Source organism: Macrotis lagotis, chromosome 4 (assembly GCF_037893015.1).
Source record: "Macrotis lagotis isolate mMagLag1 chromosome 4, bilby.v1.9.chrom.fasta, whole genome shotgun sequence".
Taxonomy (NCBI): Eukaryota; Metazoa; Chordata; class Mammalia; order Peramelemorphia; family Peramelidae; genus Macrotis; species Macrotis lagotis.
Window position 1 is genome coordinate 21105479 of NC_133661.1, and position 15079 is coordinate 21120557.

Sequence of the window (15079 nt, forward strand, 5' to 3'; positions counted from 1 at the left end):
GGTACCAATATTTTCCTTGTCACTCAAGTTTTCAGCCCTGGCATCATCTTTAGTTCTTTATTGACTCATCTCCTACACAGCCCACCCAGTCTGGTTATTACTAATGTCTTGTGGAGTCTGCCTTTGCAAGGTAAAATCTAGAATTGTCTCTTTTTCTCCATATATGCCACAATAACCTTTCAACCCCATTTGCCTGGGTTTCGTGGTAGTTTGTCAATTTGGCAGTCAATAAACATTTATTAAATATGAGGCTTCATGTTAAATGATGGGATTACATAGGAAGGCAAAAGAAAATCCCTTCAACTACTTTCAAATTTGTGCTCTCATGCCATCACCATCTCCTTAAGGACCCCTATCCAATTGTTAGTTCTCTCCTCCTCATACCCCCTAATAACTTCAATATATTTGTATATACCCTGTATATTGTATATAGTTTTCTTTTTAGGTTTTTGCAAGGGAATGGGGTTAAGTGGCTTGCTCAAGGCCACACATCTGGGTAATTATTAAGTGTCTGAGGCCAGATTTGAACTCAGGTCCTCCTGACTCTAGGGCTAGTGCTCCATCCACTGAGCCACCTAGTCATCTCACATTGTATATACTTATAAGTGAGTATGTTGCATCCCCCAGTAGAATGCAAACTTCTAAAGAGTGGGGATGGGGTGTCTTTTGCTTGTTAACATCTTTATATCCCAGTGCCTAGTATTTCACAAGAATTTAAATGTTTAAAGATGATTGATTAACATCACCCCTGGTAGCTATATTCTTTCCATTAATAGTGAATGTGTCTGTTTTGGGTTTACATCTTTCCTTTCCCTTTCCCTTTCCCTTTCCCTTTCCCTTTCCCTTTCCCTTTCCCTTTCCCTTTCCCTTTCCCTTTCCCTTTCTTTCTTTCTTTCTTTCTTTCTTTCTTTCTTTCTTTCTTTCTTTCTTTCTTTCTTTCTTTCTTTCTTTCTTTCTTTCTTTCCTTCTTTCTTTCTTTCCTTTTCTTTCTTTCTTTCCATCCTTTCTTGTGTCATTGACCTCCTTGGTAATCTGGTGAAATATATGAAGCCTTCCTCAGAGCAATGATGGCTGCCTACATTCATGATTGAAGGACTTGCTCAATTAAGAGATGCTTAGTAAATAAAGGATGGATTTTTTTTCCAGTTAGGTTCATAGAACTTCTGACATCTCTCCTTTGCTTATTAAGATCCTATGCTCTAAATTAAAGCAAGAAGTATCCTGGACACTACTAGCCCTTTCCACTGTATTCAAATATCAATCCCCATCTTCTAGGGACATCCTCAGGTCAAGAGTCTGGTCCTAAAAATAAATCCATCAGCTTTCTTGATGTCTGAGTGTGGTGTGATCCAGCTATGGTGTACACTGTCCTATGGCTCCTGTAACAAATCTGCAGCTCCTTCCCATGACACCACCTTTTCCACTTGCTTCCCAGATATCAAAAAACATGGAGAATTTTGTGAGAGGCGAGGAGCTTCAGGAAAAGTTATTAAGTAGAAATAGAAAGACATCCTGGTCTTTTCTAGGAAGCATGATGTCCTTGGATTCATTCTTTTTCTCTGATGATTCTATTTTCTCTGCCACATTTAAACTGGAGCCACACAAAGTCCAGTGTACTTCAGCTCTCCAGGATTTTTGGAGAGTTAATGCTTTTTTTGTTTAAATTCCACATGTTTCTCTAGTCCTTCTAAAAGTGCTACATGGCATAACTTCCCCTTTCAAATGGAAGTGAATTCAAATTAACTTCAGATTTTTATGTCTTCCCTTAAGGGAGAGAACGAAATCCTAGGATGTCATCAATCTTGGGGGTTGGAGGGATTGACAATTTATCGGTAATTATTGATATTTACAATGATGCCTTACAAGTTATAAAATGCATTGCATATAGAACTAGTAGAAGAAACACTGGGTCAGAAAATCCAGATTTAAATCCTACCTCTGACACTAACTATGTAACCTTGAGTAACCTGCTTAATTTTCTTGAAACTCAGTTTCCTTCCCTGTCAAATGAAGGACTGAATTAAGTAACTAGCCTGTGAAGCCAGTTTCACTTCAAGTCTTATGATCTTGTGGTCTGTCATCATTTGTGCCCTCACAACCACCATCCCCTGAGGTCAGTACATCACGTAGTAGGATTTGGGGCTTTGAGCTAGAAGGTATCTTAGTGAACATTCTTAGCCCAACCCTCTCACTTCACAGATGAGGAACCTGATGTCCATCCAGGGGGCAAGTGACCTATGCAAGGTCACACTCATCATTACAAGATGAAGAAACTGAGACTGAGAAAAGTTAAGTTAGTTACATATGATTACATGGTTAATGAGTATTAGAAATGGGATTTGAATCCATTTCTATCTGATTCTTAAGTCCACCTAGCCATTTTTTTTATTTTTTGCAAGGCTAATGGGGTTAAGTGACTTGCCCAAGGCCACACAGCTAGGTAATTATTAAGGCTGGATTTGAACTCAGGTCCTCCTGATTCCAGAGCCAGTGCTCTATCCACTGTGCCACCTAGCTGCCCCCACCTAGCCATTTTTAAGCTCTTTAATACAAAATAAACTGCTTTGAGAAGTAAAATAATCCAGGAGGGTGTCTAAGAGTGGGACTATACATATATATTTATATGACTATTTCTTTCCCCAAATTTCAAAACCTCAATTAAATGAAGGTTATCTCTAGCATTTACTTATGCTATTCTTTTTTTTTTTGGCAAGGTAATGAGGTTAAGTGACTTGCCCAAGTGCACAGAATTAGGTAATTATTAAGTATCTGAGGCTGGATTTAAATGCAGGTCCTCCTGTCTCCAAGGTTGGTGCTCTATCCCCTGTGCCACCTAGTTGCCCCTATTCATTATTATGACTCATTTGATAGAACTTTTAACTGGGAGGCAGGAAGACCCAAGTTTACTTCCCACCTTAGACTCTTACTATGTGACTCTATTGACTTAATCTCAGTTTCCTCATCCGTGAAATGGGAAGAATAATGAACCTTCCCCGCTGGGCTGCTGTGAAGCCCAAATGTCAAGATCTGTCAAGTGTTTTTAGATGCTATAAAAATGTTAGCCGTTATTATTATTATTATTGTTATTATTGTGATGTTTTAGAACAGAAATGCATCTTTGACCCGACCCTTATCCCTTTAGTCCAGTGCCCTTCTCAGCAGACCAAATATATCTATTACTGCATCATCATGAGCAACCAAATCCCTCACGTGTTGCTGGCCTCGGCCACCTGTCCAAGAGACAATAGCTACTCTTGGGTATTTGATGACTCAGCATGGGAGTCAGACTTTGCAGAAAGCCGGAGCTGAATTTGGAGACTTTAGACCTTTGACCATGTCCTTTTTTCCAGAGTGCTCTTTTGGCAAGAAGAGATAGTTAATGAGTGTTGATGACAGAGACAGACACACTTGGATGGCAGGGCGTGGCTGACTCATTCCCTTATAAAGTCAACATTGTGGAAACATTCAAGAGAACCTTAAAAAATGAACAACAACAGTAAGAGTGTTTCTCTCTCTCTCTCTCTCTCTCTCTCTCTCTCTCTCTCTCTCTCTCTCTCTCTCTCTCCCTCCTTCTCTCTCTCCCTTTTCTTCTTATTACATTTTCACAAAAAGACCGATAGCTCTATTCTACACTGTGAGTTTTTTTATGTGCATTCTGATCTTGCCATCAACAAACTTGCTCCCCAGTTAATAAAGTTCAGGAGTAATCCAGCTGAGATGTGTGGCTGACCCAATGGGACAAACCTCCCCAGTTCACTGCTTTCAGCAGGTGCTGGCTAGGTGATTGGGTGGGAACCAGTGGGAGGGAAAGGAGTAAACATTTATTCCTACTAACAGCCAGTACTGTGCTAGATGATTTACTAGATGGTTTTATACATATTGACTCTTTTCAGTCTCCCTGAAAGAGAGGTGCTTTAATATCTTCATTTTACTGTTGAGGAAACTGAGGCAAACAGGGTTAAGTGACTTGACCAGGGTCACACAAGCTTGATTTGAATTCAGGCTTTCTTGACTCCAGACCAAGTATTAGGTGTGCTGTGGTGCCCCCTCCTCATTCTTTTTTTGACCCGGATGTTTGAAGAAAGTGAATGGAATCTATGCAGATTGTTTTTTAAGTTTTTTAACTCAACCTGTAACTTCCTTGGCAGGAGCTACTGGTAAGGAACTCAGGTGATGCTAAGAAAAAACCAACCAAATTGATCAAAACCTTGTGGCTCCTTCCTCAAAGGAACTCCTGCTTTAATGGTGGAGTCAACACGTATCTAACTACACATAGAAGGTAAATACAAAACAGGTATGGCGCCTGAGCAGGGAGGGGCCTCCTGCAGAAGATGAGTCCACCAGATAGCAGGAAAGCTAGGGAGAGAGGGAAGAGGGGTCTGAGCTCAGGAGGTCAGGATCTCTGGATCAGGGGAGGAAGGAAAACACATGTAGGAACTCTGGGGGCAGGTCACCACATGGGGGGTTTTAGCTTTGGCCCGGAGGTAATTGGGAGTCAATGAAATTTGCAATGGAGTACTGGAGATGATCGGACCATCTCACAGAAATGAATGTTAAATTTCAAATGAGACATTAAAAACCTTGGAAAATGGAAAACACTACATCTCAGGGTGTGAGTCATTGCATTCTTGGTTATTTAGACTTAAGAAAGTGATGGAGAGAGGTTATTAATGTAAATTAAACTTAAATGTGTGTTGTTCAACATTTATCGGCACACCCTTGAGGATGTGTGTGATTTGGGGTGGGGAGAAGGTGACACTGAGCAAAGGGTGGATAAGGCTCCATCTGCTCTGAAATTTAGGATCTCAGAGAACTGGCCATGATATTAAGAGATTTAACAGAGAGTGTCAGTCTCTTTCAGAGGCAGAATTTGAACCCAGTCTCCCTGACTCTGAGGCTAGTTCTCTATTCTCTCTACCATTCTGCTTATCATTCTAAAGTCTGAAATGAGTATGTAGATATTTATGTATGCATGCAGGTATGTAAACAATAAGCATAATACATGTACCTACATACATGCATACATGTGTATGTAATTGTTTAATCCTCATTTAGCTGTGCCCAATTTTTTTTTGGCAGGGAAATGACTTGCCCGAGGTCACACAGGTAAGTGTCTGAGGTCGGATTTGAACTTAGGTCCTCCTGATTCCAGGGCTAGTACTCTATCCCCTACTATCCATAGCTGCCCCTATGTGCCCAACCTTTTTGGATCCTATTTGGGGTTTCTTAGTAAAGATACTGGCCATGCTTTGTCATTTCCTTCTTCAATTCATTTAAGGATGAGGAAACTGAGGCAAACAGGGTTAAGTGAGTTGCACAAAGTCATGCTAATACTAAGTGTCCGAGGCCAGATTTGAACTCACGTGTTCCTGATTCCAAGCCCAGTGCTCATCTACTGTGTCATCTAACTGCCCAATAATACACACACACACACACACACACACACACACACACACACACACACATACATGTGGGTATATATGAGCATATAGACACATACAGACATATATAAATATATATATATATATACATGCATTTATATTCACAAATGTATGGTGAACAGGATAGTAGGTTATTTAAGGATTAATAATGAAAATCAGCCTGTAATGAGTCTCTTAGTCATCTGTATCAATTCTCTCTCTCTCTCTCTCTCTCTCTACTGAGATAGGGACAGTCCTCATTCAATAGAATGGCCTGAGTCTAAGGTCTTGCAAACTTTCTATTACGATATTCAAGCCAGCGCTTACTTATCATGAGTAGCTAAGCCTTTCCCTGCCCCTGTGGCTGTCCAGTGCAGGAGGGAGATGCTTCATAAGTGTTTGCTGAATTTGAATTAAGGATCAGAGAGGTCCAGGAAGGGTATTAGCTTTCTTCTTTTGGTCCCAAAATAATAGAGGAATAATGGGGGAGAGATGCCAAGGGGTGGACTTAGATGCGATGTAAGGGGAAACAAACCCAAACAAACCTTAACAATCTGAACCAGTCAGGACTTAGGGGAGACAGTATGGAACAGTGGTAAGAGTCCTGGCTCTAGGGTGAGAGGTATGGGTTCAGATTTTGTTTATGAAGGTCCTTTCCAGCTCTGAATCTCTTGGGTAAGTCCTTTCATCTTCCTGGGCCTTTCCCTTATTGGTAAAATAAAGGAGTTTTACCAGAAAGCATCTGAAGTCCTTACCAGTTCTAAATCTAACCTCCTTGTAATAGGGAGTAGTGAGTTCATCTTAAAGTCAAGATCCAATGACCCCTTAACACATAGGGTGTAGGAAGGGCCCAGTGCTTAACATGGTCAGTTCCTGTCATCTAGTGGGTGCTTCATAAATGTTTATTGATTGAGTGAGTGGGAGCAGGGGGTCTCTTTGGTCCCCTCTGGCCCTGAATTTCTTGTGATTTTGTGAGTTGCATCATTATTCTGATTTCAGCCTTCTAGACTTTGGATGGGGCAGCTAGGGACGCTTCAGTGGATGGAGCACCAGGTGTGGTGTCAGGAAGCCTGGGATCCCTGAGTTCAAATCTGGCCTCAGACATTAGCTGTATGACCCTGGGCAAGTCATTTCATCCTGTTTGCCACATTTTCCTCTTCTGTAAAATGAGCTGGAGAAGGAAATGGCCAAACCCTCCAATATCTTTGCTATGAAAATCTCTAATGGAGTCACAAAGAGTCAGACATGACTGAAAACAAGTGAACAATAAAGAATTTGGATGTCAGCTCAAGGGTCGCATCAGGTTTTTGGAAGATGAGACATCAGTCAATGAGTTAGAAAACAGCAGGGAAACAAGAGTATACTTACAATTGTTGTCATGGTCTCTTCCGTCACTACCTTTAAGGTGTCAACCACAGAGATGTAGCCAAGCCTCTTTGCAATGGCCAGGGCCGTGTTTCCATTCTACCAAGCAAAAAATCCAGGAAGATAGATGTTAGAGAAGAATCCCAAATCCACTGCAGCAAAGTAAGCCTAGCTGTGTAAGCCAGACAGGAGACTTTGGAAGAAAATTTCCTGGCTTCGAGTCAGAGACCTGGGTTCAAATTCCAGGCTCCTCCAATGACTGACTTTGTGACTTTGGTTATTGCTATTTATCTGTAAAAGGCAGATAATGATAATAACAATTATACTGCCTATCTCTTAGGTAGTAGCAAGGAATCTATTTAATAGCTGTAAACCAAAAATTATGTTATTATTGCTCATAATAGAGTGGCGCTAGGCCACACCAGTAGATAGAGTTAGTCCTGGAATCAAGAAGGTGCAGGTTTGAGTTTTGTCTGCCATATCCAGGCTGAGTGACTCTGGGCAAGTCACTTCACTTTCTAGTGTCCCCTCCTTGCCCCAGATGACTTTCAAAACTGAAGAGAAGGTCCCAAATCTAATTGATGGAAGGAGTTTCCTGATCCAGGATTTTAACCTACTAATGAAATCATCATTCTTTAAAGATGAGTAAAAATGCTCCTTACAATTATCGTATCCCATTATTAAAATTATTATTGTAATTGTAGAATAAATCATGTTCCCCAAGCATGCTAAGCTTTATAGAGAAGTATCTTCTTAACTCTGTGAGGCAGATAATACATAAACTGGTATTTATGTAGTCATGCTTTAAGATTCGTAAAAGGGTTTTCAAGGTTTCTTTATTTTATACGAAAGACAACCCTGGGAGGTAGGCGCTATTATTATTTCCATTTTACAGGAAGGAAACTGAAGTTGAAAAAATAATGTGATTTCCTTACAGTGCTAGAAGTATCGGAGGTAGAATCTGAGCTCATCTCCCTGATGACCCTCTATCTGCTATACCCCTGAGCTACCTTGATAATGTCAGCCGTCACCCTCATTTTACAGATAAAGAAACAGTTCAGGAACTTCTCCAGGGTTGTACAGCTAGTGACAGTCTTCTAAAGCCAAAGACCTTTATAATCTCCCATTAGACCTTCTTTGACAGAAGGAACTGTCCTTTGTCCCTTTTTGTATGTGTGCACATAGTAGGCATGACTAACCAATCATGATGGTCACACTAAATATTTCATGAGTCAGAATTAGTACAGTCATTGTTCTTAAAAAAGCATATAGTTAAAATTTCTCATTCTTTTAACTACCCTCAAGGCAAAGCTTTCCAATAGTGTTATCCTACAAAGGTGGAGTTTTTCCTTGAAGGAATATTTGAATGGTATTTTAGAATTTGTGTCTTCAGTGGGGTAGCCTGACTATTATGGATTTCTATTTTGCATATTGATATTTTTAAATACATACATATATATATATGTATATGTTTTAGGTTTTTGTGAGGCAATGGGGTGAAGTGGCTTGCCCAAGGCCACACAGCTAGGTAATTTATTAAATGTCTGAGGTCGCATTTGAACTCAGGTCCTTCTGACTCCAGGGCTGGTGCTCTATCCACTGCATCACCTAACCACCCCTTCAAATACTTTCATAAGACAGACACTGTTCCTGCTGCTAAAGGGGCACCCAATGTGACTTGAAATCAATGAGAATGGTTGGTGAAAATCCATCTTTTTCTTATAGTTCTCTTTCTACTCAGTTCTTCCTTCCTCCCTTCCATGTTACTTGTCACAGCAGCCTACAAGAGAGCTTAAAACAAGCCTGGACAGCTGGGCCAGGAGCCTCACAGATTTGACAGTCTATGTGAACCTTCCATGTAAAACAAGAACACATGTTCTACTCCTTCATAGACACACAGGTCCACCTAGTAGGCCATTCAATAGCATGATTTGAGAGTTCAAGGATCTTATTTCTCTCTCTCTCTCAATATGAGACTGCAAACTTAGACTCATCCCACTGGATCAAGGGTTTCCTCCATTTCTGTCCATGCCCAAGGCCACCTCCTGCCCCCTTCTCCGACCTGGGTCCCTTCTAGTTTGACTCACCACAGTGAGCTCGTTGGGGGAGGCATTGTTCTGCAGTAAGATGTTGATGATGTGGGTATGACCCTGCTGGGCTGCCTGGTGGAGGGGTGTGTATCCATTCTGCAAAAGGAACAAAAGACCCCATGTTACTGTTTGACCCCCAGTGAGGTCACTAGCACGGAGGCAGGGGATGGTCCTCACTCACCTTCGTTTTGGCGTTCACCTTGGCGAAGTGTTGGAGCAGGAAGTTAACAATCTTGATGTTCCCATAATGGCAGCCCACATGGAGTGGAGTGTAGCCCATCTGTGATGGTAAAACATATGTAGTAATCAGTGGCCACATAGAGTAACAAATGCTATACACTACTGGAATGGGTAGAAAGGCTACTCTTCGAGCTTTCTAAAATGGGTCTTGTAAAACACTCATTTTTGGATTTGGGGGCTTATAGGGAACCCAACATATCTGCCACCCCAAGGGCTGCCCCTTACTATCCAGACTCAGCTATCCAGACAACATTGTTGTGAAGTATGTGGGGTACCTGGGATTGCCTTCCTTTTTATTAATGAGGGAGTTGAGTCACAGATTATGTAACTTTCCCAGGATCTCAAGATCGATCAATGACAGAACTGAGAAACATCTTATTTCTCAGCAATGACCCAATTCATTCCCAAGTAGGGTCATTGGTTCATAAATGGAGACGGAAGGAACCTCAGAGGCTATCCCATGCAACCTTTTTTTTTTTAGTTTTTTTACAAGGCAATGGGGTTAAGCGGCTTGCCCAAGGCCACACAGCTAGGTAATAAGTGTCTGAGACCAGATTTGAACTCAGGTCCTCCTGACTCCAGGGCTGGTGCTCTATCCACTGCACCACCTAGCCGCCCCCTAACTGTTCCCTCTTAATGCTCTTGTTGCTGTTCAGTTGTTTTAGTCATCTTTGACTTTTCATGATTCCATTTGGAATTTGCTTGGCAGAGATACCGGAGTGCTTTCCCATTTCCTTCTTCAGTTCATTTTACAGTTGAGGAAAATAGGGTGAAGTGACTTTCTCAGTCACACAGCTATTCAATGTCTGAGGCCAGATTTGACTGAGGTCTTCCTGAGTCTAGGCCAGTGTTTTGTCTACCATGCCGCTTACCTGCCCTCCTTCTGTAAATAAAGAAACTGAGGCTTGGGATTTAACCGATTTGCCCAAGGTCACCAGATATGTCTGAGGCTGGGTTTGAATTCTGCCTTTAGGTTGTGTAGAAAAAGAGGAAAATAAGCTGGACCTTTCAAACTTGGAAAGATATGGATAAGTGGAGGAGGAGGGCAAAATCTTGGGCTTCTGGTAGCCTCAGAGCAACTGGAATCAAAGGAATTAGGACTGTGTCCTGGTTCTGCAATTTGTTATTTGTGCGACCTGCACTTCCTTTCACCTCAGTTTCCTCATTTGTAAAATAAGAGTGTCAGATGAGTGGGTCCCTCAGGTCCCCTAGAGGCTTCATTGCTCTAATCTCATTTATCCCCCAACCAGAGCAATGATCATTGGTTTAATTCCATTCTGCTCCCCCAAATCCAAGTAACTCACTTTTGTTACCTAGTCTTGTGTAAAGTTACAAAAAGAATGAACCGAATAACAGTGAACTTCACTCTTGTCTTTTTGTTGTAGACAAAACAGTAGGGGGTAAGATATACGTGCACTGGCCAATGAAAACCTAGCAAGGAAAAGTGTAGATTTGTTCAGAGGGAAAGCAAGAAGCTAGAATGAATGGCTATCTGAGTCCAGGCTTCAGTGGCAGCAACAAAGATTTCCCAAGAAGGAACTTTTTTTTTTTTTTTTTTTTTTTTTAGTTTTTGCAAGGCAATGGGGTTAAGCGGCTTGCTCAAGGCCACACAGCTAGGTAATTATTAAGTGTCTGAGGCCGGATTTGAACTCAGGTTCTCCTGACTCCTGGGCCGGTGCTCTATCCGCTGCGCCACCTAGCCGCCCCCCAAGAAGGAACTTTCTAGAGAAAATGAATGTCTGAAGGGAATTTGGTTTTTTAAGCCATATCTCACAAAATTTGTTTTGTCACCTAATTTTGGATAGTTTTCAAATGTAAAAAGTGAGATTCCCCCATTAAGGCCCTCTTTTGATTCATCATGAATTTCTGAATGCTATGGGAGCTAAGTACAAACTTTGCCAAATCCTGCAGGGGTAAAAGAGTTCTTATTATAGAACCAGTGACAGACTGGATCTGTTTTCCAAAGAGTAGCCTAGGTGAGTTCAGGACTCCTCAGTAAGTTGACCACAAGAGAATGAATTTGCTAGCCAAAACAACCAAGATTATCTACTAAGGAAGCCATATGTAATCCACCATTTGTATCACTGAAGGATATTGCCACAGTCACACTGAGGATGATGATGATGATGATGATTGTCATCTTTTGTGATTGAAGAAGACTGTGACCTATTAACCTAGTGCCTGATAGTATAGGAGGCAGAACTAGTGTCAGATAGGATACAGTGAGAGACCTTTGCCATTTAGATGCAGGTCTTTCCCATTTCATTGAGGCATCACAGCATTATAGGAGTGCTAGGCAGAGCATCAGTGTGGTATGCCAAATTTACAACAGTAGGGTAAAGCTAACCTATCTCTTTTCTTTTTTTCTTTTTTTCTTTTTTTTCTTTTCTTTTTAAAGCTAACCTATCTCATGATGGTTTAATCATCAGTATAATATTGGGTGACAAGCTTTTGATATTAGAGCAAAGCTAATCTGCCACTTGATGGTCTACACTGATAAAGAAATCACATATCCTTGAAGTTACTGCAGTAGCTAAAAGATATTTCTGGGAACCGTGACAGAGGGCACTGGTCAGTGGGTATAGACTTTTGAAGTTAGAAAGGGGAGTCATGGAAAAGGGTAGGGGCAGCTAGATGGCGCAGTAGATAGAGCACCGGCCCAGGAGTCAGGAGTACCTGAGTTCAAATCCGGCCTCAGACACTTAATAATTACCTAGCCGTGTGGCCTTGGGCAAGCCACTTAACCCCATTGCCTTGCAAAAAAATGGAAAAGGGTCAACCAATCCCCTGATACCTTCCATCACAGATGCTACAAATCTCTCAGTGGAAGCATCATCAGAGGACTTATTCTAGTTAAAAGACTAATCACATTCCACTCCACAGGCTCTGATAGGAGATTGTGTCAGTGTAAACACTCCCTCCATCCTAGACTATCAGTTCCTTGAGGAACTCTACTTATAAATGTCTGGGACACAGCAGATCTCTAATAAATGCTCTTTGATTGATCAATCTGCAGAGATGGAAGGAGGGGCTTCACTTACACACATTAGTATTTGAGAATTTGTGAGTTGTTGTGGTTGAAAAAGAATCAATCTGGGGTCAACCCCAAGCTGGTGACAATATACAAGAGGCAGGCCTTATTTCTGATCATATGAAAGGATGAATGAATGATGAATGGATGAATGAATGAATAAACAAATAATGAAAACATATGTGCCAAAAGCGATGCAAATCACTGGAGATATGAGTTCAAAAAATCAAAATACTAAAGTTCTAGAAATACAATATGAATGAGCTGAGTCTTTTTCAGGTTTGCAATGTTGGGATGGTTTAAAGATGACTTGGAACAAGTCAATGTCACTAGACCATTTAGATCAGCCTATAACTCATAATCCCCTTTGCAATGTATCTGCTTTCAGGCCACCAATAAAGAAACCCATTAAGGAGTCAATCCATCAATAAAGCCTCTTCTATAGACAACAGTACTAATTGTCAGGAAGTTTTTTCCTAAAGAAGCCTAAATCTTTCTCTTTGCCAACACTCACCCTTCATTCTACTCTCTGGGGCCTAGAAGTCTATTCCCTTCCAGGAAAGAGTCTTTCCAATACTTGAAGACAGCTTGAAGACTCCTCTAGCTCAACCAAAGCAGGAGTCCAAGATGCTCCTCTACCTTGGTGATTCTTCTCTGTATACTCTCCAGTTGATCAATATTCTCCTTCAAATATGGTGCCAAGAACTCAATACAGTCCTGAAGAGGCCATTGGACTATTCAGAATACAACAAGACTATAGCCTCCGTGGTCCCAGACCCTCATCCAATGAGCATATCACTGGGCAGTAGTCCTCTGAAGACCACAAAGGCTGCTAAGCCAACATTTGGTCATTTGTGGTCATTAATCTCTCTGCAACTTTACACAGACTAGTATTAAGAAGGTCTTCAGGATGGTTGAAATGTACTTTTCCAATTCAAATATTGTGAAGTTGATTTTCCAGGCCCATTGTCTATTATGGCACATTCTATATAAATGAAATAGAGTGTAGTAAGATGAAAGGGAAGTGGTCTTGGGAATAATTTTCACATAATGTTATTTTCTGGAGTTTATGACAAGATAAGAAATAGGTATTTCAAACAATTTAGATTATTTACTTTTACATGAATTCATTTGATTTTCACATTAATTTTCTATTGAATTTGACATTATTTAGATAATTTGTAAATAATTCTTGGCTCCTTCTGTTCTCTTGAGTATACGGGCATAGCCAGACATAAACACATATGCATGAGCATGTCCTAGGACATGGAAAGTATTGCTGGAATTCCAGTTTTGACTGTTACTAGATGGGTGATTTTAGACAAAGTCTCTTTGCCCAGTTTGTTAATCCAGGAAATGGAGATGAAACTTGTAAACTGAGCTCATAGGATTATGCTGAAGAAGACACAAAGAGATGAGTGTTACTCTGTACAATATGGTTCATAGTATTAATATTATGGGAGGTCACATGGTGTCATGTATAGAGGGCTGGCCACAGAGTCAGGAAACCTTGGGTACAATTTCTGAGATATATGTTTATGCTCCTAATGCCTGAAGGGGCAGCTGGGTGGCACAGTGGGCAGAGCATTGAGCCTGGGGTCAGGAAGACCTAAATTTAAATTCAACCTCAGAGACTTACTAGCTGTGTGACCCTGGGCAAGTTACTTCACTATATTTGCCTCAGTTTCCTCATAGGTAAAATGAACTGGAAAAGAAAATGACAAACCACTCTGGTGTCTCTGCCAAGAAAACCTCAAATGGGGTTACAAAGAATTGGACACAACTGAAATGACTGAACGACAACAAAAACAACAACTCTCTAAGTTTAGAAGTAACAGAATGGTTGCCAAAGTGCAAAGGAGTTTCTACTTTGGGAATTTCCCACAATAGCCAAATCTCAAGTTCCACCCCCGTCCCAAGGAAAAAAAAATGATTCCATCCTAGTGTTCTTCCTGTTCTAAACTTCTTCAGCCAGAGTTGGTTTCAACCTCTTTATTTAGGAAGTTAAATGTCCTAGCAAAGCCATGGGGAAACCTCTCACCCCTCCCCCTTTCTTTCTGTGTACAAATATTATAATTAAGGGATAATTACAGACTCATCTCATTTTATGTGACAGTAACTTCCCCCAAGAAGGAAACCAAGAGTAAAAGATTGGTATAGAGACAGATGCTTTTTAAACATTCTGTCTGTACCCTGGGATGTCCAGGAGAAGCCTATAGAAACACTTTTAGATGTTGACTCGTCAACAATTAAGACTTTTAATGAACACCTACTGTATGCTCAGTATAGAAATAAAGAGCTGGGAAAAACTACAAAGATTCTTGCAAAGAAAACCTACAAAGATCATAGGGTCATAGATTTATGAATGGAAGGGATATTAAAAGAGTGCATCAATTTCAAACCCCTTATTGAACATAGGAGGAAACTGAGGCCCAGAGTTATATAACAATCAATCAATATTTATTTTCAATCAATATTAATACAAGAGCCAGGCTGGGGGGGGACAAAAAAGAGGCAAAAGACAGTCCTTTCTCCTCAAAGAGCTTAAAATCTTTTTTTTTAATTTTTTTTTTTTTTTTGCAAGGCAATGGGGTCAAGTGACTGGCCCAAGTCACACAGCTAGATAATTATGAAGTGTCTGAGGTCAGATTTGAACTCAGGTACTCCTTACTCTAAGGCTGGTGCTCTATCCACTGTGCCACCTAGCTTCCCTTGGAGCTTAAAATCTAATGGCAGAAGCAACATGCAAACAAATCTATACAAAGCAAGCTATAGACAGAATAAATAAGAAGTAAATAAAAGAGGGAAAGCACTGGAATGAGGAGGGTTGAGGAAAGCTTCTCGACTTCCAGTCTAGTGCCCTACCCACTGCTTTTCAGTATTCTCCATCAGGTCAGGCACTAAGGGTTATCTCACTTTCTATCTCCTTGAGC

General features: G+C 40.8%; 1 protein-coding gene across 17 annotated transcripts in view; it reads right to left on the bottom strand.

Annotated features, from left to right (window-relative positions):
• The window catches only part of ANK3 (ankyrin 3), a 702796-nt gene that overhangs the window by 126725 nt on the left and 560992 nt on the right, over nt 1–15079 (bottom strand). For all 17 annotated transcript variants that reach the window (XM_074232298.1, XM_074232306.1, XM_074232303.1 and 14 more), the window contains 3 exons: nt 9057–9155; nt 8873–8971; nt 6789–6884 (listed from right to left, as the gene is read on the bottom strand). In XM_074232298.1, coding sequence (XP_074088399.1) covers nt 6789–6884; nt 8873–8971; nt 9057–9155 — 294 coding nt within the window. The remainder of the gene's footprint in view (nt 1–6788; nt 6885–8872; nt 8972–9056; nt 9156–15079) is intronic.